Below are 22,972 nucleotides of genomic sequence, written 5' to 3' on the forward strand. Positions count from 1 at the left end.
GTGGGTGTTTTACTAGCAATGGAGGAACTAAGGATTTCTAATATCCATCCATCCATCCTTCCTTGAAGACTAGGTCTCATGTTGCCCAAGGTGGCCTTGAATTTACTGTTTAACTGAAGATGATCTTCAAGCCTTTGGACTTTTGATCCTCCTACCTCCACTTCCCAAGTGCTGAGGTTTTAAGGAGGTATCATGCCAGACTTAGCAGAGAAAAGGTGGAACCCCGGGTGCCTGCATGCTAGGCAAGCACTCTAGTAACTCCCTATAGCCCCAGCTTCCTTTTAGCAACTGAAGGAAGATGCTGTGTTCTGTGAAAGTGATTTATGGGGGAAGGGCAGAGGTCAGAGGCTTGAGCAAACGCTAGCAACCATACCTTAGTCATCAGAGAAAGGCAATGGGTCACCAGGCAGTAGCACATGCCCACTGAGGGAGGTGGCGTTTACTACCACTTAGTCCTGTCTTCACCCTGTGGCTGCTCTAAGCAGGATCAGAGGAGGAGCCTAGTCCAGGAACTATGTGGTTTTATCCAGAGCAGGGTTCTGCCACAAGTTATTGGCAGACTTAAAGACAAGGAATTTTAGAGTACTATAAAAGTAAAAAATGAAGTGAAAAATCATGTTAATAAAGGGATGAGGAAGAATGCTGAGGAAAGAGGCTGAGGTGGTTAGTAAACCATCAGCAAACAGCAAGAGCTACTAGCACAGAATATTGGATAAAAGCTGAACAAGCAAGCTAGACAGACAGACAGACAGTAGTGCTGGGAAAGCTTTTCAGTGGCTTTGGCATCTAGAGAACAATTGTGGTATAATATGGCTGAGAAGGGGACAAGGTGATTGAAGTAAGTAAACCAAAGCTTTTAGCACCAGTCATATGTATGGTTAAGCCAGCCAGAACAAGGAAGATATGGCTACGGTACTTATTAAAGCACTACATACTGGTGACTCTTAAACAAGACAAACACATTAAAAAATCGACATAGGCCAACTTCAGAAATGGTAACTATGCCATCCCCACTTAGGTACTATCCTGGGTATAAAAATATCCCAAATGGGCTGTGGTACAGGCAGTGGCAGAGCACTTGCCAAGCACTCGAGGCACCGTGCTCCATTCCCAGCTGCCCGGCAAGTGCTGACACTCAGAGGCACGGCTTTAGAGGACACAGATTTGGCTCTCTCTTACAACTCACTGAGGTCACTTGCAGATCTTCCCAGTTGTCAGTGTTTGGAAGTGGGAGAACAGAGGGTCAAACAAACTGTACAGGCAGTCAGTCCTGGCATGGAGTACAAGCGCTGCTCCCTCTTCTAGGACTACATACTTACGCTTTAGGAAATTCTTCAGGTCTTCAACAAACTTTTTATAAGTATGTGGGTCAGACATGCTGTATGTATAATCCAAGGCAGTCGGTGGTTTGGGGAAAACCATAAGTCCTAAAAGCAGACAGGAGAGTTACTGACAGTAGGAAATCCTCCTCACTCCTTACTTCTATTCCTGAAGGGCTGTGTGTTCACAGATGTATTTCAGTTATCAACAACTCTCTGTTGGGATCCAATGAGGAAAGGCATCTAAAAGAACTCAAATCTTTAGACGAGTTAGACAGTATCAAGTTAGAAACAGCCTCTAAATTTGATGATTTTCAGTTAATTATAACCACCACTCCTTACTCTGAACTCTATATGTATGTCCCACAGTGAATTTGGAGCTGGTGGCTTTTCTGCTACACTGGCTGGTCACCCCCCTCGCTGCAGTTACAGGTACAAGCAGCACTGCTTGGCTTTTACTCGGACACTAGGAATCTGACGTCAAGTCCTCGTGCTTGCACAGCAAGTTCTATCACTGAGCTATCTCTCTCTCTCTCTCTCTGGCTCTTGAACCTTCTAAACTCAGGTTTCTATCAAACAATACCTTAGGGTTTGGGGTTTACTTTCTTATTTGTTTTTGTTGATGTTTTTATATGCTTGCTGCTATTGATTAAGCAACAAAACAAAATCCAAAAAAAAACTTGAGCATACCAGAAAACTAAGAGTTCAAGTATGAGCCACCAGACAGGGGCCCACCTGTTCAGCCTAACATGTTTTCATTCAAAATACAACTGTATGGAAACACTGTCAACTGTCTTCAACCGAAGAGTCTCGTTCCATGTGAGCCTACAATAAACACTCGTCCTTCGGCACACACTGCTCCACACCCAAGTGTGCTTCTTACACACTGACTGAGGTCGCAGTCAGTAACAACTTCCTATCGAGAAAAGAAAAGGTAAACACACTTGTCTACGAAGAATAATCTGGCTTCTAACTTTAATGTAAACATTTCTCATAGCTAAAAACTTTTTATAATACACATATATGCATGTTTATATGTTTACTTATTTATACTGTATATCTACAAATTTACGGAACTTAGTTTTGAACACTTTACTGTTTAAAAGGTTTATATAATTACAGACAGCTTAGCATTTCTGAAGTAGATCAGACTACGGTTGAAATAACACAGTCATGTATAACTTAGATAACAAGAAAATAAACTTTAGTGTAGGCAGAGGGCAAAAAAAAAATATATTACGTATAAACAAAAGAAACAAGAAAGAGAAAAAGAAAAAGGACTAGAATGGCGCTAAGATGAGGTGGTGGAAGCTGGTGTGCACTGGCTGTGTGCAGCTCAGAAGCCCATGCCCTGAGCAGAGTGGGTGAGGGCGCCTTAGCCTCAGCGAGATGAGTCTGAGCTGGATAAGTCTGTGGGGAAGAAGGTCTGTCCTGCTCAGCAGCATGGCTGGCTTATACTGACAACAGTGCCTCGCAAGTTCTAATGACTAACAATGGCTCCACCACACATTGCCAGGTGGTCCCTGAAAGACACATTAAAAGTGGATGAAAACCCAAAGGCTCCAAAAAGTGGCCTCCACCTTCCCCACCTGCTGGCCACTCATTCTCCTTGCCACCCAAATTCTACTCCTTTAGACAGCCTCTTCCCTGCTCTACTACTGTCTCTAAAAAAAACTTATCCAGGGGTTGGGGATTTAGCTCAGTGGTAGAGCGCTTGCCTAGCGAGCGCAAGGCCCTGGGTTCGGTCCCCAGCTCTGAAAAAAAAAAAAAAAGATTTAAAAAAAAAAAAAACTTATCTGCACTTGGGGAATTTCTTGTATTACTTTTACTCTCTAAATGTCTCCAAGACCAGGTACTCACTCCCTCAGAAGCTCTCATACTTTTTGGAACTCTTTTTTCACTTTTCCTAATCAATATTTAGTCTGCTGAAAAGACTCGAGCCAGCCTAGGGCTGCAGCTTGGAGCACTTGCTAATGTTATTAGCACTGCAGGAGCCCTGGGTTTGGTTTCCAGTGTTGCCAAGTAAGTACCACCAGTGCCTGGAGACCAAGACCACGTCCAACCACCAAGGCAGAGCTGGCACTCGGATTGCTTTAACAAAGTAAAATCACGCGTAGAGAATGTACCCAACATTTCAGGTAAGAGTATTTTGCTAAAAGTGTATTCTCTAGCACAACATTTTTTTTTACGACAACAGAGAATACATTGATTTTATTCTCTAATGACGTAATATTTTTACCACTCTCATACCGACCAATTAAAACCACAAGGCATCTATTGTATAAGACTAACGGTGTAACTCAAACCAGAGCCGAAACACGCTTCTTACTGACGGCAGGGTCAAAGTGCCACACAGCATTCATGAGACAATTCCAACATTCAATTCTGCTTATTCCTGTCAAAGGATCCAAAACTCAACAGTAAATGATGTAAAGGTCTTTACAGTAGCATGTACATATGAAACATATCATTGGCATTACCCAACCTAATTAACTTTCTACATCCGTTATGATGTAAAACTGCTTTGTGGTAAAGACAAACAGTAACCCAGGTTGATTTAAAAGCTATGGTAACTTCAAGACAATTACCTGGACTAGGAATCTGGTCTCGGTACTTCGGAACCTCGTCATTCAGAGTCTGGAGCATGACCCACATGGTGAATGTGAAGAGTGCAGCCAAGAACCCATAAAAAACTAGGTAGAAGAGCAAGATGAGACCTGCAGGGAGATGGACAGCGTGAGAAGGGGACACACGCTCACGCCTGTAAAGAGCAAGCCAACTGGTCACTGCACGGCTACGAGCCCACGCTTTGCCATGCACAGCCAAGGGCCCTCACTCCGAGGGCACGTGAAGCTGCCTAAGTGAGGGCTGTCCTGGTAGGCAGCTCCCACCAAACCCATGAGCCCCACTCCTCTTGTTCTTCCAGCAGTTTTCACTACTTAAAGTCAGAGCTTTAACTATCCAGTACATGGGAGAGTGTTTCATTCAAGAAGAATTTCATACCCTCAAAACTAACATGATTTTGGGTGAGAAAGTCTCCCTGGACATACTTACATCTCTTTAAATAGCAAGTTAAAAAAAAAAAATATCCTCCAACTCACCTGAATATCAGACAGTTTATACACATTAAAGTTGTTGGGTCTTTGTTATTTTGTTTTTGTTTTTTTTAGCTTTTTTAAGACAAGGTCTTGATATGTAGCTTTTAAAGGGTGAGTTGATTTAAATGTGCAGAAGAAAATCATAAAGATGATATTCAATAAAAATTTTAAAACACTGGTTAAGTAGAAGGGCTCATGCAAACATGCAAAAAGGTCAAGAGCAGACAAGCATTGCGCTCCAGGCACAGCACTGCAGCCAGGCACAAAGCCCCTGTGACAGGCAAACTTCAACACCCACACTTACTCCACCCCCATAACTGAGAAACACTTAGGTCTATCCCAAGCCAACGATTTGTTTTGGGAACACCAAAAATAATCAGTATTTTTTTCCCTCATCACCTCCATTCAAAGTTCTAACATCAGAAATGATTAACCTCAAATTTATACAGCGGAATATAGCTGGAAGTCTTATTTATATCTAAACGCTTTAGTGAGTGATGGGGAAGCCAAGGACTCAACTCCACGAGTAACATCGCTCCAGCTTTACCCCAGCTAAGTCCCACCCTAACAGGCCAGGATTCCTAAGAGAACTACCACAGAAAACAAATTCAAAGGGCTTATAAACTTCCCTCATAAAAAATAAATAGAATACACTTACTCATCCACTCCCCAACAAGTTGATATCTAACTTTTTTCTAATTGTCAAAGGACAGGATCCCAAAACAGATTATGCCCAAAGTAAGATACATTTTTCTCAACTGCAGGCCAGGAATCTTCCAAAGGAAGATGGTCTAACCAACCCCACCTTATCTACACTAGATCCTACCCCTGCCCCAGTTACCAGGAGATACTGAGTAAGAGGACAGAAGGAAGAGAGACAGATGTCACCTTCAGGTAGTATCACTTCCCACCACCCACTGCGGTCCTGCTGCAGAAAAAGAAAAAGAGAGAGAGAGAGAGAGAGACAGAGAGAAAGAGAGAGAGAAAACCAATCTCACGGGCTGTGTCAGGTGCTACAGTGGGAAAAGAAAACCCACAGCCACCAGCAAAGTCAGAGTGAAGTTCAGCTTTAGGTGCTCACGCGAAATGATAAAACCACCTGCAGAGCGGAACAGAGTCAAATACTTAGTTAGCCCTTCTAAGAGTGTCTGTATTCTAGGACACATACTGACAAAAACCAGACTTCTGCCAGAGAAGCTTGTTGGTGAACATGTATGAAACTGAAGGCATTAGAAGAAAAGTGCCTAAAAATCACCTCAAAATGTTCTCACATTTTCAAATTTCCAGGAAAAACAGTATATGTGAAACTTATGAACATGAACAAACTATCCAAATCTACTTTCTAATGAATCATTACACAATAAAGAAATAAGTGTTAAAACGTCACATAAAGAGTTGGATTAATAAAATGCATACACAAACCAGGGCTGGGGTGTAGCTCAGGCAGCAGAGAGCCTGTGTAACAAGCACAACGTCCTGGGTTCCACTCCAGCACCACAGAACTGGATGTGGTAACTCATGCTTGTAACTCAAGGTAACCAACCTATGATACACGAGACTCTGTCTTAAACACAGCCCACCTTATCCTGTCCCAGTCAATGAGTTATCTTTAGTGCTTAGTTGCCCAAACCCAAACCCAGCACTTAAAAATCAAAGCTAACCTCTTATGAATTTCATTTGAGGTACTCAGCAAGGGTCCTGACACTCTCAGTGTAACCACCTCCTCTTCTCTGGAGAAGAGAATGGCAGAAGGTAGAAACTAAGCTGTAACTTGTTCTTCCCACCTCAGGACAGACCCGGAGTTAAGTATACAGATGGGCTAAATTCAATAAGGGGCTCTATTCAGAGCATCCAAATCGGTCAATAGTCATTGTGTGGAGCCTTCAGAGAGTGCTGTCTGCTTGGTCATGTGACACAGCAGAGAGCAATAAACTATTATATCACATTACAGATAAACAATCCCTGGTTTAAAATCCTTCAAGAGTTTTTAAGTCATTATCCAATGGAAGAAACTAACACTGTTGAACATAAAGGTGCACATCTGTAAAACCAGGATCACAAGTGGACATTAGCTCAGAACACACAGCAAAACATCCCCTCAAAAGCACAAGTCATCAACAACAAAAAACAACAACTGAAAGAAACATGGACTTAAAAATTCTGAAGAAATGGAGCTACAGATAAGGTTCAGCAGTTAAAACCAGTTGCTGCTCTTATAAAAAGATCCAGGTTTGAGTCACAACACCTACAGCTTTCCTTAACTCCAGTTTCCAGGTAATAAAATGTTCTCTTCTGCCCTTTAAGGGCACCAGGCAAGCTTGTGGTGTACTTGCATGCATGCAGGCAAAACACACGTTTAAAAGAAAAGACTCTGAAGAACTCTGACAGCCAGGCATGGTAACTGACACCTGTGATCTCAGCAGGAGGAGGACTTGAGCAGAAATCGAGTCACAGACTAGGCAGAAGGGCCAGCTGGACTCCATAATGAGTTCTATCTAGGACAACCAATGCTACATTAGGAGGCCCCTGCCAGAGAGTTAAGGGAAGGGGCAAAGCTTATTACTAAGAGCATTCTCTACTATGTACAGCATATACTCTTTTATGTACAGCAGCCCCACCAATGTTACCTCCTAAGACCTGCTGATTCTACCCTGGGGTCTCTATGTTCACCATCATGTATGTACAACTAGAAACGTGGCCCTTTTCAATGGGTACTGACTCTCCTTTTTCTTTCTGTTTTCCAATCACACTGGGGATTAAGCCCAGGGTCTCGGAGATACTTGGCCAGTATTTAACTACCAGGCTAAATATTTATTTTTCTTCTTGAGAAGTCCAGTTTTCAAACTGCCCCTCCCTTGTTTCTGATGAAAAGACAGCTAGGACAGAGGTCTAGCTGGAGGGAACCAGAGAGCCAGTATGGCCGTAAACATGAGTCTTGCTTCGCCTCCTTTTTTGCTACATGACCTTGCACTAGTGTTCTGACCTCCACTCCCACCCCACATCCCACACAAAGTTTATCATCAGTATTTATTTTACAGAAAGGAGGAGAAAAAAAAAATCAGAAAGCCAAGGGATTTCTTTTTGCATTCTCATCTACTATTGTGTGAATGTACCAAGGCACGTCTGTGACTGGGCAGAACAACTTCCACAAGTCTGTCCTCTTGTCCAGCATGTGGGTCCCGGGTTCAAACTCAGGGGTTGCCTTTAGCTGCTGAGAGTTGATAAGATAAAAACAAAACTCCTGAGGGAAGAAAAGGCCAAAACAAACTAGAAACATGTTTGGAATGGAACTGCAAAAAGGCCTCACAGCAAACAAGGTTTCAAGTTTAACCTAATCAACTGCATCTACTCTTAAAACAAAGGCTTATTCGAGGTCTAGTTCATGTGTCATCTACAACTAAGAAGAACTCTATCTCCAAAGAAACAGAAAACTCAGTCCTGTCCTGCAACTCAGGCTCAGCTTAACTGTAAAATTTAGTCCTGCCACTAGGTGGATACAGGCATGCACAGGAAGCAGCTTGAATCCCTGGTACGTCTGTCTTGAAGTACTTTTCTCCTCAGCCCTGGGCTTCCATCCCTCACTAGGAAACCCCAACAGAACTCAGGAGAGCTGTACTTAGGATTTTGAGTCATAAAACACACAGGCGGGGGTCCAGGAGAGATACAATGTTTCCTATCAGGCCCTAAGGTCAGGGCAAGCCTCCAGCACATCTGTTCCGTTCCCTGGAGACTAAGACAGCTTAGTTTATCCTTGGAGCTCACCTTTTAGTGAGGTTTGACTGAATCTTAAGCTGCTCAGGGAACTCTGTTTGCACATCCTTCCTTTCCTAGAAGTCCCTATACTCGCAGGACTTGAGTGGTCTTTCAGGGAACTAGCCCTAATTCTGAAGCCAGGACGTAACTTAATTTCTTCATCAGCTTAACAAAGACTATCTCCCAGAAAATCCCAGGGTTTTAAAGTTTATGTCAGAAACCTGGGATAAAGACCAAGTTCTTCAACATATACCACCAGCTTCCTCAAAACCTAGATACGGGTACACTGCCTGTGGTGCCAGCACCTAGAGGGCCGGGCAGTGGAGACCTCAAAGAGACAAAACTAAAACAAAGGTAGCCATGGGCACATGCCCTCAGCACATTTTGAACCTTGTGATTTCATTCACTTTGTAAATACCCACAGGAACCTGACATGAAAGCTCTCCTCACGCAATTTCAGGACCAGAAGCTCTTACTTGGTCAATAATCATTCTGTTTATAGTTTTTTGTTTTGTTTTGTTTTTTGGCACAGGCAAGTATCCTTACTTCTTTTTTTAAAAAGTAATTACAAGGATCACACTAAGTTGAAATGTTTAGTCTATCTGAATTGTAATCTTTAGTCTGACAATCTCCTACACGTGCACATCGTATCCTATGCTCTGCCCCCAAACCCTCTCCTCATTTATTTTACTGCAGTGCAGCTACTAGAATGCTAACCCACTGATTTGTTAGGTTGTGTGCAAGCTATTAGACTTCAAACAACAACGAAAAAAAGGAAAAAGGAAAAAATCTAAAACTAAAAAATGTCATCAGGATATGGTTTGCTACTTACATTCAAATATACTATGTAGTTTAACTGTGTGTAGTATGTCCAGATTTATGCGATCTCTAAGACATTTTAGAATATTTTAAACAAGACCTATATCCTGTCCCGTCATAACTCATTTTTCTTTATCCTCTACCATACCAGGCCCCTACAATCACTAATCTACTGCATAAACTTTTATATAAACTTAGTTACACAGCCAACTTCAGGTTCATCTACATCTAAACATGTATGAGCATTTCAGTCTTCTTATGGCTATTATTCCATTGTGCTGATGTACATTTCATTGACCTTTGAACTACCACTACAAACTGTGCTAGAAAATTCCCCCAGCTGGGATGGGTATCACTGTTTCATTTCTCCAGGTCACACTCCTGGGTCATATGTACTTCTATGCTCAGTAAGGTGCTCCCCACCTCCCACTCCCATTCGGGGTCCAACCAAGGGCCCTGTCGCGTGTGGGTAAGCGCTCTATAGCTAAGCTATATCTTCAGTCCTGTTTAGCATTTTGATTTACTGATTCGCAGTGCTGGGGACAGACCTCAGTGCCTCGTGAATGCTGGGTTACATGAAGCCCTGTCTCTCAAAAAGAGATAGAGCATTATAGCTAGGAACCTCCATGACCTTGTGGGTTCTTCTTACTTTATGAGTACACAATCATGAGTAAAGAGTTTACTACCTTTGCTAGATGTCTCGAACTGAACGATAGCAAGAACAGCAAGTATTTTTCAAACACAGCCAAGTTACCAAGACACACAGAACTTTGTAGTCAGTCATCAGAAAACCATTCATCAAACGTGAGCATTTGCCCTTAAATTAACCATGAAGTAAATGGGAAGGTTGGGTGAAGGGGTGGGCTAGAGACTTTAGCTCAGTGATAAACTCCTGCTCAGCAGGTGGAAGGCTCTGGGTTCAACCCTGGCACCTCTTGTACCAACCCAAAGAAAACTATTTTTAAAGGTTCTAATTAAAAAAACAAAGTTAAGTACCAGGCAGGTGTGGTGGCATAGGGCAAGCAGTTCTGTGGGCCTGGTCTACAGAGTGCGTTCCAGGACAGCCTGGTGTGTTATTCAGCCTGGGGTTTGGTGGAAAAACCAAAATCACAAAACAAAACAAAACAAAAACCAAAGGCATGGTAGCACAGAAGTCTGCAGCCCCAGTATGTAAGGGGCTGTGGCAGAAGTTCAAGGCTATCCTTGGCTACAAAGCTGGAGGCCACCCAAGGCTACATATGATCCTGTTTCAAAAGAAAAAATAAAATAAAACAAGCAAAAAAACAAAACAAGAAAACCTTTCATCTAAGTTGAATTAGATATTATCAGTAAACATTTAAAGAATGGTCTCTTGAAATAACCATTAGGCTACAGTACATTTTTTTGAAAAGCTGGGCTGTGGATATAGCATATGCTTAGTGCTTAAGTTCAATACCAGTATCATTAAACAAAACACAGAAAGGCTTGGTAGGGTAGGCCAGCAGGTAAAAGGCACCTCCCATCAAGTCTGACCACCTAAGATCAATCCTGAAAACCTGTATGGTGGAAGAAGGAAATCAACTCCTCTCACTTCCACAAGTACATTAGGGTACATGTGCACTTTCCCCGAAAAGCAAAACACATAACAAAACTGTAAAACATTGAAAAAACAGAAAATCAAAACTATGTGGTCAAGTCACAAGCCAAAGTAAAATCCATAGTCTAAATGCATTCAGTAGCGCTGGAGAGCTGGTTCCACATGTAATGCTCTCCCAGATAGCCCAGGTTCATTCAATTCCCAGAACCCACAACCGTCAGTCACAACCACTTGCAACTCCCGTTCCAAGAGTATCTGATGCCTTGATATGTCCTGGCATCTGCATTCATGAATATTCCCACCCCACACATTAAAAATGATAAAAAAAATTTAAAAATGTATTGACTAAAAAAGGTAAGATGGACAGATGTCGGGTTTTCAGTTAGTAGAAGAGTAAATTCGACCGGGGATATAATTTGGCTTAATTTGTAGAATGCCTGCCATACTGTGCATGAAGCCCAGGGCTCAATTCCCAGCACAGCCTGACACCAGTGGATAGCAAAAGCCCATAATCCACCTGGAGGTAAAGGCAGGAGGACGATAAATTCCTAGGCTATTTTCAGTCCCAGACAGCCTGGGCTACAAAGGAAACCCTGTCTCCAAACACTAGAAAGGGAAACTGAAGAGAAAGCAGTTCTGAGCACTGACGCCCACATGATGCACAAGTGCACGCAGGTGGACACAGTGGCTGGCCCCGACTTGGTAGGTAGGCATCAACAGACAAACTGAGTTTGGGGCCAGCCTGGTCTGCACAGCCAGTTCCAGATTAGTCAGGGATACATAGTGGGACCCTGTCTCAAAACAACAGTGGGGACAGAGTTCAATAATACAGCACTTACCTAGAATGCACAAAACTCTAAATTTAATTTCTAATAATGAAGGAATGAAAACACGCACACTAAACTAAAAAAATAAAATTTAAATATTTAAAAAATTAAAAATAGCTAAAAAAAAAAATAAGTGTACAAAAATAACAAAAACAGTTCTGAAGAGGCAACTCAATCAGTTAAGTTGTCCAAACCTCCAGCTTGCTGGGTGTTGATGTTCCTACCTATGATCCCAGCGTTAGAGGCAGAAATAAGCAGACATCCAGCTCACTGGCCAGCCAGTCTGCCAGCCTAGGCAAAACATGAGCTTCTCTTTCATCACAGACACCATCTCAAGGCAGTGAGGGGCTTAGAAACAAAGGGAAGGGCACTAAGCACTCGGTTCTAGCTTCCAAATGCACTCAGACTCATTCATAGGAGTGCACGATCTCACACTCACATGCAGACAGCACTCATATAAAAGCTGCTGCGGGAACAGAAGGGTCTGAAATCCCAGCTCTGTGGAGGGAGAGCCAGGCAGAACCCTGGAGCTCACTAGCTGTCATCACATCTACTTGCTGATCTCCAGATTAGTGAGAGACTGGCTCAGAAAAAACAAGATGGGTGCTGGCAAGACGGTGCAGTGGGTTAAACACTTGCTAAGCCAAATCTTACCAAATTCAATCCTCAGAACCAACTCAGCAAAGGAATCTTCTAACCTTCACAGGCAGAACACAAATACTAAATACAACTTAGAAAAAGCAATCTATAAATCTGTACACTATGGAATTTTATACATTTACTCAAAGGATTTAACTAAATTTACATATACTGGCATTGAAACATAGGCAAGACATAGTAGTAAAGAGGGAAAAAACAAACAAAACTCCAACTCTATATCTTCATATAAAAGAAAATAAAAAGCCGATGGGAAAGCTGAAATTTCTTTAAGTGACTGGTGATGACATTTCAATCAGCATTATTTGTAAATGCACAGGCAAGCTGAATGAAATTTAACAGAAACCACCCAGAAACCCAGAATCTATACTACCATCTGAACTGTGTCTGGTTCCTGAACGCGGTATCAATGTCCTTCATCCCCCAACAAATTCAGCATCCTAGTAGCTGAAGTTAAGGGCAAAATTACATTCAAGAAAATACATAAGCCCCCAACAGATCATCACGTTTGACAAGTCCTTCATCTCTGTGATGCCGAGACCTAGCAAGACAGCCCTCCCAGTAGATCTCTATGCCCACTGTTGTAGACATTCCGGACATTTTTACTACATACAAATGAAATCATCTACTATGTACTTTCTTCAGTGAAGCTTTCTTTCCCCATCAAATTATTTTGGTTATGTTTTTTTGAGACAAGGTTACTCTGTGTAGCCTTGGCTGTCCTAGAACTCCATCTCTAGACCAGATTGGTCTCAAACGCATAGAGATCTACCTGCCTCTGCCTCCTGCCTGCTGGGATTAAAGACATTCATGTTTTTATTTGCTTACACTTGTTCTCACAAGTGTAGCTGTGGTTGGCCTGGAAGTCCCTATGTATACCAGGGTAGCCTCAAACTGCCAACTGCTGGTGTCAAAGGCACGTGCCACCACACTCAGCAACACTCATGTTTCCTATACCCTTAGTACACTTCTTACAGCTGAGCTGTATTCCACTGTTCATACACTTGTTTGTCTATTCTCCTACTGATGGACACCTGGGCTGCTTCCAGTTTAGAGCTATTATGAATAGCATCCACTATGCACATTCTTCTTCTACAAGTGTTTTTGTGGACATGTTTTCATTTCTCTTGGGTAAACACATAGGAGAACTGCTGTTATAAGAAGCTGCCTGACTTCTACCCAAAATAGATACACCAAGTATCACATGTTTAAAAGCACTAACACAGCTAACAGTGATTGCCCAGAGAAGCTGATGGGAGCAATGGATCTACTGATGATGGATAACTGTGTCTGCAAAGCTGCAAACAATTTTACTATTTCTGTTCCATGAGAATAGGAAACAAAGAAACTGCACGCCATTCAGACCAGTTCAAGATTTTTTCTTTTCCTTCCTTGCCTTCTTTTGGTGATAGAGTGTTCAGTCTTATGAGCCCAGGTTGGCTTCAAACTTTGCTGTGTAGCAAAGGATAGCCTTAAATTTCTGACTCTCCTGCTTCCACCTCCCAATGACTACATTTACAGGTGTACACTACTGAGCCTGGCCCATTTCAGTATTTCCAGAGTCAGTCTATACAATGACTTTAATGTCTAGTGTCAACAGTTGAAACTCAGTTTTGTGGGGTGGAGAGATGGCTGTTAAGAGCACTGGCTGCTTTTCCAAAAGTTCTGAGTTTAATTCCCAGCAACCACATGGTGGCTCACAACTATCTGTAATGGGATCTGATGCCCTCTTCTGGTGTGCAAATGTACATGCAGGCAGAACTCTATACATAATAAACAAATAAATAAATCTTTTAAGTAAGAAAAGAAACTCAGTTTTATAAATAAAAAAACTGAGAGGTGCACACAATTGCCATCTACTGTAGTAGCAATTAAGCTACAAAGCTACAATACTCATCTGGTCCTTCAAGGTTTGCTGCTTTCTAGCTAAAAGCATTTGGACAAGTATCATACAGTGACATCTAAAATTGCATACCCTTTTCCCCTTATAGGGGAAACAAAGGCCAAAAGGTTTCTCAAAGAGAAAGCTAAGCTTGACACAGATGTGAACGGAATTCAGGTCTATTCTAACCCAGTCTGATCATCTCAGGGAACTTCTCAGAGACATCAGATAACATACATGCACAGGTATATTTATGATTCTGAAAATCTCAAAATCAGTGGGGAACTTAGTGGCACACACAGTAATCTAGCAGACTGAATTATGCCTTATAGTACAATGAATGCCACGAAACTTTCAGTATGAAGCTAAAACAAATAATTCAATATTCTCAACTTTACTTCAAGGACTAAGTAAATCACAAGCTGAAACTTTGTTCAAGAAAAAAGTGCTGACGACACACTAGATGCTATAGGGATATAAATGCAGGTGTAAAAACAGGTTCAGATATTAGAAATAGGTGGTATTTTCACTGATTAGAGGACATCAGGCTTGTGGCAGATCTGGCACACAAATGTTACAAATAGGAGAATGAATATGCAGAGAACGGACAGCATGGGGAAAGGAATAAGCTGGCCATTCCAGACCAGGAGCACCAGATTCATGACGCTGGCTACTCCATGGGGCATTGTGAAGGAGAAGAAATAAGGTGGGGTTGGGGATTTAGCTCAGTGGTAGAGCGCTTGCCTAGCAAGCGCAAGGCCCTGGGTTTGGTCCCCAGCTCCGAAAAAAAAGAAGAGAAAGAAAAAAAAAAAAAAAAGAAATAAGGTAAGAGCACAGGACAGAAGACTGGAAACAGCTCCAATAGAGAAGTCTGGGACGCCATGCTACCTAAAGCTTCCTGGTGGTGGTGGCACGATCAATGACAGTAGCACAGCTGAGGCGACAGCTTGGAAAGAATCTGATAGCAGTAAGGCCAGAGATCACAATGACTGCAGGTAACTGCTTGGCTCTTTCTGGTCATGCACTACAGTTAGAAACTTCATTCCCTAAGCAATGAACATTAACCCAGGTATAGGAATAAAAATACCAGGCAAGCATTCTACCACTGGGCCATAATCCCCTAAGAGTTTATAAAGCAGCAGACAGAAGTTGGAAAGCTGTTATCTACTTAAACTGAAATTATTTGAAAAATTATGAATTGGGGGTGCACAAGAGTTTGCATAATTCCTCAAAATTGAGGACAGGGTGATACATTAAGAGCTGGTGATAAGCCAGCTTCACTGATAACTAACTTTAAAGTTTAAATACGCATATGTAAGCTAGAGAAGGCTCCCACCTATTAAACAAAGCTCCATTAAATAAACCCCAGGTAAATAACCTGGAGTGGAGAAGACTTAGGAAAGTCAGCAGAAGCTGAGAAAGCAGCAGGAGCCCTGCTTCTATTCCTTTTATGAGACACACAACACAAGCCACAAACTTAAGCTAAGCTTCCCTTCAAGAATGAAGTGGTAATTTATGTTTATAGTCCTGGCATGTGGGAAGTAGAGAGAGAGATCAAGGTTTGAGACTAGCTTGACCTATGAGTCCTCGCCTCAAAAACAACAAAGAGTTAAGTAAAATAATCTTTTAAGAGTTCCCTCTTGGGGTTGGGGATTTAGCTCAGTGGCAGAGGGCAAGCGCCCAAGGCCCTGGGTTCAGTCCTCAGGTTCCTGGGGGGTGGGGTGGGGGAGTTCCCTCTTACCCCAGGGATAGAGATGAACCTCTGGTGGGTCTCAGGCCTCAGCCACTGGGCTATACCCTCAGATCTAAGGTTGTTTTGTTTATTGTTTAAACACACACACACACACACACACACACACACACACACACACACACACACACAAAGTTCTATGAAAACTCATCAGTACAGTAGAAATGAGAAAAATGTCCAAACACTGATAGTACAATTATACCATGGGATATCAAAACATTCAACATTCAGAACATTAGGTTCACAACATCTGTAACTCCAACTCCAGGGGATCCAACTTTTAGCCTCTGCATGTATGCGTTTGCAATCGTTTGCAATCTCAATCTCTCTCTCTCTCTCTCTCTCTCTCTCTCTCTCTCTCTCTCTCTCTCTCTCTCTCTCTCTCTCCCCCGTCTCCCCTCCCCACCCAAATAAATGTTTACAAAGAGCCAGCCAACAGACATCTCAGAGGTGAAGATGCCTGGCACCAAGCTTGACAAACTGAGTTCAAGCCCCAGACCCACATGGTGCAAGAGGTGACTCACCAGCTGTCCTGACTTTGACATGTGCACAGTGGTACACACACTTGTCCTCTGATTTTGACATGTGCACAGTGGTGCACACTTGGGCCTGTGCAGGAGCATACGCCCACCCAACTCAGGTAACAAATGTATAAAAATTATTAATAATAATAGTAATAGTAAAATAAATCAAATAGTTTATAGCAGGGCTGGGGTGCAGTTTCACAGAAGTGTTTGTTCAAAGCCCTGGGTTGGGTCCCCAGCACTGGACGTGGGGAAGGGGGATGAAGGTGGGGAGTCAGCACATGGTCTAGTTAACTAGGAGCAATGACATATAAAGGGCCAAAGATCAGTGAAGAAGTTATGGGTGTTGGTAGACTGCTTGCTTGGCAAGCACAAGACAGCTCTGGGAAGTGGCTGATGGCCACACAAGGTAACTACAAGTGTTAGGAGAGACACAGGAACTTAATCTGGTCTGGGAGGTGAACATCTGGCAAAGAGCTTATTTTTGCCTCTGGAGACCAGTCATCTAAGTAGCCAGTCCAGGATGGAATGGAGGGGTTGGAGAGAACCCTGGGAACGTTCAAGAGGTGACAGGACAGAGGAGCCAGAGGATGAAGTCAACTACATAGGTGATAATTAAAAAAAAAAAAAAAGACGGACATGGTCATTCACGCCTGTAATCCTAGCACTTTGGAAGCTAAGGCAGCAGGACTACCGTAAGTTAAAGTCTTCATAGTAAAACTGTCTCTAAAAAGCACCTGCCACCAAGCCTGATGGCCTGAGTTTGAACCCTGAGACCCACAATGGTAGGAGAGAACCAACTCTAACAAGCTGTCGTACTCCTCTACCAGAGCACACACGCACACACACGCACATACATACACACACACATACATACACACACACACACACACACACACACACACACACACACACACACACACACACGAAAGTATAATTTAAAAGATAAAGGAAGCCTAGGAGGCTCAAGGCCCTGGGTTTGGTCCCCAACTCGAAAAAAAAAAGAACCAAAAAAAAAAAAAAAAAAAAGATAAGGAAAATAGGGGTTGGGGATTTAGCTAAGTGGTAGAGCACTTGCCTAGCAAGCACAAGGCCCTGGGTTCGGTCCCCAGCTCTGAAAAAAAAGAAAAAGGGAAAAAAAAAAAAAAATAAGGAAAATAAAAGGTGGAATATAAGAATACTTAATGTTAAAATATATTAACTAAGTTTTGAAAAGACAAACTAAGTCATTATCCTTAAATATGGAAATGAGAAAATCAGCTATCTAACTATAGTTTTATATATTACAGATTTTAGATTTTAATTTACACATAGGCTACTAAACACACAGGTCACAGACATATTATATATATACAATACACACACAGGCAAAATATACATAATCTAAATTTTTTAAAGATAGCAAATGTGAAAAAAAGTAATGTTTTTCTTTAATACAATCAGTGTTTAACTAGTTCTTCACCAAATGCAATGATAAACCATGGTAAAATTGTTACTGTAGGTAGGCCTTTGCGTCTTTGCCTTGTTTTACTGAGACAGAGTCTCACTATATAGCTCTGACTATTCATGAACTCAATATGTAAAGCAGGCTGTCCTAAAACTTATAGTAATCTCCTGCCTCTGCAATTGCATCCCCAAGTAATGGAATTACAGGTATGGGCCTCCACGATGACCTATAAACAGCTTTTTAAAATAAGATAAGGGGTTGGGATTTAGCTCAGTGGTAGAGCACTTGCCTAGCAAGCAAAGGCCCTGGGTTGGTCCCGGCTCAAAAAAAAAAGGAAAAAAAAAAAAAAAAAGATAAAATGAGGAAAAAAAAAAAACAAATAAAATCCACCTTTTAGTACAACTTTAATTGTGGTAAAAATTTCAGAATCGACTCTGGGGGAAAGGAAAAAAGAAAACTCAAACAAACCATTCTAGGAGTAAGGTTCTTTAACAATATTAAGGCACATACAATCAACTATTATAATGGGTCCTATGATGTCCTTTCCCTCCATCAACCTCAGGTCTACTTCCTGGACACTTTGGGAGTTATGCCTTACTTCTACTGGGTGACATGCCCTGCTCTGGGGCCATCCTCCCCCGCTGTCCTACATTTATAACCTGCACTTAAGGTAAGGCAAGTCTTGTACTTTTTCAAAAGCACTCATATTTGTAAAATTTCACAAATGTCCTACTTACTGGACAAAACCCACCATCTTATGTAACACTAGAACAATAAACAATTTGCCTTTTCCTCTACACCTCAACAACTACCATGAGACAGAATGGATTAGAGCATTTGCTAAGGGATGACCCAGAATGGAAGCAAGTAAATGGCACTCCATGGACCTACAGTGAAAGAAAGACACATGAACAAGATGCAGTCAGCTGGGGGTTGGGGATTTAGCTCAGTGGTAGAGCGCTTGCCTAGCAGGCGCAAGGCCCTGGGTTCGGTCCCCAGCTCCGAAAAAACGCAAAAAAAAAAAAAAAAAAAAAAAATGCAGTCAGCTACTAGTTATGGACTAGAACTTATGCTTAGAAATCAGAATCTTAATTATACGTTAATGTTAATCTATGTGGCCTATCAATAGACAACCTAGATAAGACAACGATCTCCAAAGATTCCCCAAGTGTTTACCCTCAATGATACCATACTGTGGCATAAATTACAAAAAAACAAAAAAAAACAAAAACCCAACAACAAAACTTCTCACCAGGACTCTGTCATCTCACTAACTCACCTAGTGACTTTTCTCACCTACATTTTGAGGTGCAGTCCCTGCTGGAAATGTATCTTACATCGACGTATTAGATACCTGATGTAAATCTATTTTTTAGATAGTATATCTATACACACAAAATACAGAATAAGAAACAATACTCTTCCTTACAGTCTTTTGCTATTGTATTCCATCTTTTAAGTGTTAATTTTAAGCTAGATGTGGCAGAGAATACCTATAATCTCAGCACCCAGGAGGTGGAGGTGGGAGACCCTGAGTTTGAAACCAGCTGGACTCAAAACCAACAAAATTGAACTGCAACACATGGCACACTGCCTACCTTAATACTAGACGATATCCAAATCTCACTACATTGGCTCTACTCGGGTTTAATGCACAGGCTTAATGTTTGCAAAAACAACCACCAGGCACTAAAATTTTTGTTGATTTGACAGAAATGGCAACTATTTATTTCTAGTGTTGTGTTTACTGTTTGAGAAACTAACTCTAGGTCTGCTTCAATCTCCCTCTGCCTCTGCTTTCCACTTCTGATAAGAAACCAAATGAGGTGAGTGTAGGCATTTTGAGACTACTGTAACCCACTGTGCTATAGTATCAAAACAAACTACATAGCAGCCACTACTGGAGAGCTGAGACAGCTGTTCTCAATACAGTAATGTGAGGCAACATGCAGAATTCCCTTTTTCTAAAATGTTTACAGCAAAACTACCTTTTAAATATAAGATTTAGGGGTTGGGGATTTAGCTCAGTGGTAGAGCGCTTGACTAGCAAGTGCAAGGCCCTGGTTCAGTCCTCAGCTCCGGACCAAAAAAAAAAAAAACAAAAACAAAAACCACTAAATATAAGACTTAAAGTGTTGAGTGCACTTAAAGGGAAACACCTCAGATCAAGATGGAATGTACTGCAGACTTAAGTACAGTAAAACCTGAAAATGTGCACATCTTTGGGAGGCCTTTATATAAAACAGACTGAGCAACTTTACAAAGTTAAAAAAAAAACTGTAACTCTTTACTACCACCTACATTACATTTTTGATGGAGCAGGGACACAACGAGAAATAAATATTTGACCATATAAAGTTTTGCCAAGGGAGAAAAAAGCTATTACCAGAAAACATAAAAGCAGTCACAAAGTATAGCTTTAGTGTTGAAGGTAAACCCCATCACACCCTTGCTGGTGGGAATATACGGAGAAATCCCCAGGAAGGCACTATGACAGCATGCTTCCAACTCTAAAAGGTCTGGGTGCAGCCTAGATATCCTACCAGTACAAACAGATCCCAAGGAAGTAAATGGAAAAATGTACATACACAGGAAGAGGGGGTGAAGGAAGGACCAGTACATACAGTAATGAAGGGAAAACGGGCTATTTGTGCCGCGGGACACTAGTCAAGTAAACTATTATTAATAATGGAGGTGTAGACCTTTGTCATTAGATAGTGTTTATAACATACTTACATGGCTGTGATTTCTTTTAGCTTAAAAAAAGAAACATACAAACTGCAGAAGGACACACCGGAATGTTAACGGTGGGCCAGGCTGCTGGCTCACCCAGGGCCTGGATGATTTTAAGTGAAAAGTCCCTCTCGGCTGAACACCCCACAGGCACATAGATGTCCAAACTGATGTTGTGTCTGCGTGCAGGTGGCCCTCTCCATGGCTGACCCAACACGTCTAGAGACATATCCTTCAAAGCCGAGGATTAGTCTGTCTTCCTCTCACACACATTCTTAGGCAAATGTCCTTGTGCTGGGTGGGATCTTCTGCACTGGTTTGGGATTACTACAATGAACTGGAATTTTACTATTTGAACACAAGGACAACAAGCCCTGATTCTATAAAGGGATCTTGCTTAAACTTCCTAAGCTAACCCCAACTTTACTTATTCTATGTGCCACTCCCACCCGTACACTCTGTACAGGTTATCTATTTAAAAGCATATTACCAAGGAAACCTGTATTCTAACAGAAATTAAAACAGCACTGTTTGAGCTGCCATGAGGGTCCACTTGAGTAGGTGACTGAAGACAAGAGAGCCACCAACAGTTAGTCAGAGGTCAGTCCAGGCTACAGTGACATCCTGTAGGAAAAGCCCTACCAGAAGTAAAGACACGAAGCTCTAGAAATGAGAAGGCAGAGAGAGAAGCAAAAGGCAGCTTACAAAACCGAATCCTCTCCACCACCCAAAAATCACTTCAGTTCAAAGTGCGCTCTGGAAACAAGCAATCATCACCATTCTTCTCCCTTTAACCCTAAAACACTTATTTCTTCAGCACACACCAAGCTCCCAAGAAAAGACAGCAATTTAAATAAAAATTGTACATGATTACTGGGCAGTTAGGCAAGGCATCTGTAAGATAATACAACCACTGGACGGGGATTAAAGGACACTGGGCTCTTTTCTTGGCCCCAAGGAATATGTAATTTTACACAGAATCACAACCTCAGGGTTTTATTTTCCTCATTTCTCAAGTGGAGATTGGAATTAAAAACAAAACAAAAAAACCCCAAAGCTTCCGTGGCTCCTTTCAGCTTGTGATAGAGCTTCAAGGAGTCGTCCACCCTCAGGGAGCTCACTTCAGTGAGCTAATTATTTTGTGAGCCATAGCTCATTTATGGTTTTCATGCTTCTCTTAAAAATGCCATGCCCCAACGGCTCTCAGCTCTAAAAACCTATTCTTGCTCAGAATAAAAAGTAATATGTCCTTATCCACTAACAAAACACTCTTAAAAAAGGATTCCCAAAAGGTAAAATTGTTTAAATATAAAGGCAATATACGGAGAACACTTGTCCACCTTCACTAACATGTTTTTGAACCCTCAGCCTAAAGCAGCACAAAACCAGAAGACAGATTAACTCGAATTCACTATTTCTTTTTAAAACACTGAGTTCGCGCAGAGAAAATCTGCTAACATTCAACCATCACTCAGATGTTTTGAAGGCACGGGGGTGGGGGGTGTTTAACAGGACTGTCTGTCCCCAGAGCAAAATATGCAAGGCAGAGAAGCGCTGAGATCTCCGAGGACGAGGAAGCCCTCTCCGAGTCGGCCTTTCTCAGTCGGAATTCAAGTGCATTTTCGCGGACAATGTGCCCCAGTGATTAACTCCCCGTCACACGTCCCTGCAACCCACACACTCCCGGCGCTCGCCCGCACTGTCCCGGGCGTCTGGGTGGCAGCGCCGCCGAGTCACAAGATAGCGGGCAGTGGAAATTTCCTCTCCCCAGGCAGGCGAGGGGCAGGTCCGGCTTCCCCAGTCGGCGCGGCCCGCGACTCCAGGGCGCGCGCCCCACAAAGGAGGCCCGGCCGGGCCAGCGGGTCCCGCTTCCGGCGCCGCTCGCGGCGGGAACCGGCAGCACGTGCGCCCCGCTCGGGCCGGCAAAGCGGCCGCCCAGCCTCGGAGCGGGGCCGCCGGGCCGCCGGCAATGAATGGGGCCGTCCGCCGCGCCGCCCGCCCCGCCGCGCGCTCACCCCAGCTCTTGGAGGTGCGCCCCAGAAACTCTCCGCTGGTCGGGTTGTAGATGAACAGCTTCCACTCGGCCAGGCTCTGGTGGAAGGATTTCTTCTCAGTCTTCGTCATGATGGGCGAGTGGAAGTTGAGGAGAACGGAGGCCGCGGGGCTAGAGGCGACGAGGGGCTCGGCGGCGCGTCCTGGCGACGGCGGCGGCGCAGCCCAGCGACAGCGACGGAGGACCGCACGGCCGGGAACAACTCTCCGTTAGGAGACCACTAGAGCCGACTGCGCCGCGCCGCGCCGGGCGGCCGCTGGGGCCCCGGGAGCCTGACGTCTTCGCCCGCCGCAGCCAATCCCCGCGCCGCTGGCGCGCACCGCGGCCGCTGCCTCCCGCCCGGCTGGGCGCGGCCCGAAGGCCCAGAACCTCCCGGATGACCCCGCCCCCGACATCACGCCACGCCCACATCTCCAAGGCCCGCCCATGACGCGAGCCCCGCCCCCAATCCGGCCCCGCCCCGGGCTACTTGCGCCTGTAGCCCCCGCCCAGGTGCGAGGAAGCCAGCGCGGCGGGGCTGTGGGCGGAAGTCTG

The 22,972-nt window shown here is 43.2% G+C and overlaps 1 protein-coding gene across 1 annotated transcript in view; it reads right to left on the bottom strand.

The window, feature by feature from the left end:
• The window catches only part of Atp1b3 (ATPase Na+/K+ transporting subunit beta 3), a 30,962-nt gene extending 8,248 nt beyond the window's left edge, over positions 1 to 22,714 (bottom strand). Inside the window, exons 1-3 of the mRNA XM_032909996.1 lie at positions 22,401 to 22,714; positions 3,908 to 4,036; positions 1,320 to 1,427 (exon numbers count right to left, since the gene is read on the bottom strand). Of these exons, the coding sequence (XP_032765887.1) occupies positions 1,320 to 1,427; positions 3,908 to 4,036; positions 22,401 to 22,509 (346 nt within the window). The 5' untranslated portion in view covers positions 22,510 to 22,714. The remainder of the gene's footprint in view (positions 1 to 1,319; positions 1,428 to 3,907; positions 4,037 to 22,400) is intronic.
• Between the last annotated feature and the right edge of the window lie 258 nt (positions 22,715 to 22,972).

The sequence above is a fragment of the Rattus rattus genome, chromosome 8, assembly GCF_011064425.1.
Source record: "Rattus rattus isolate New Zealand chromosome 8, Rrattus_CSIRO_v1, whole genome shotgun sequence".
NCBI lineage: Eukaryota > Metazoa > Chordata > Mammalia > Rodentia > Muridae > Rattus > Rattus rattus.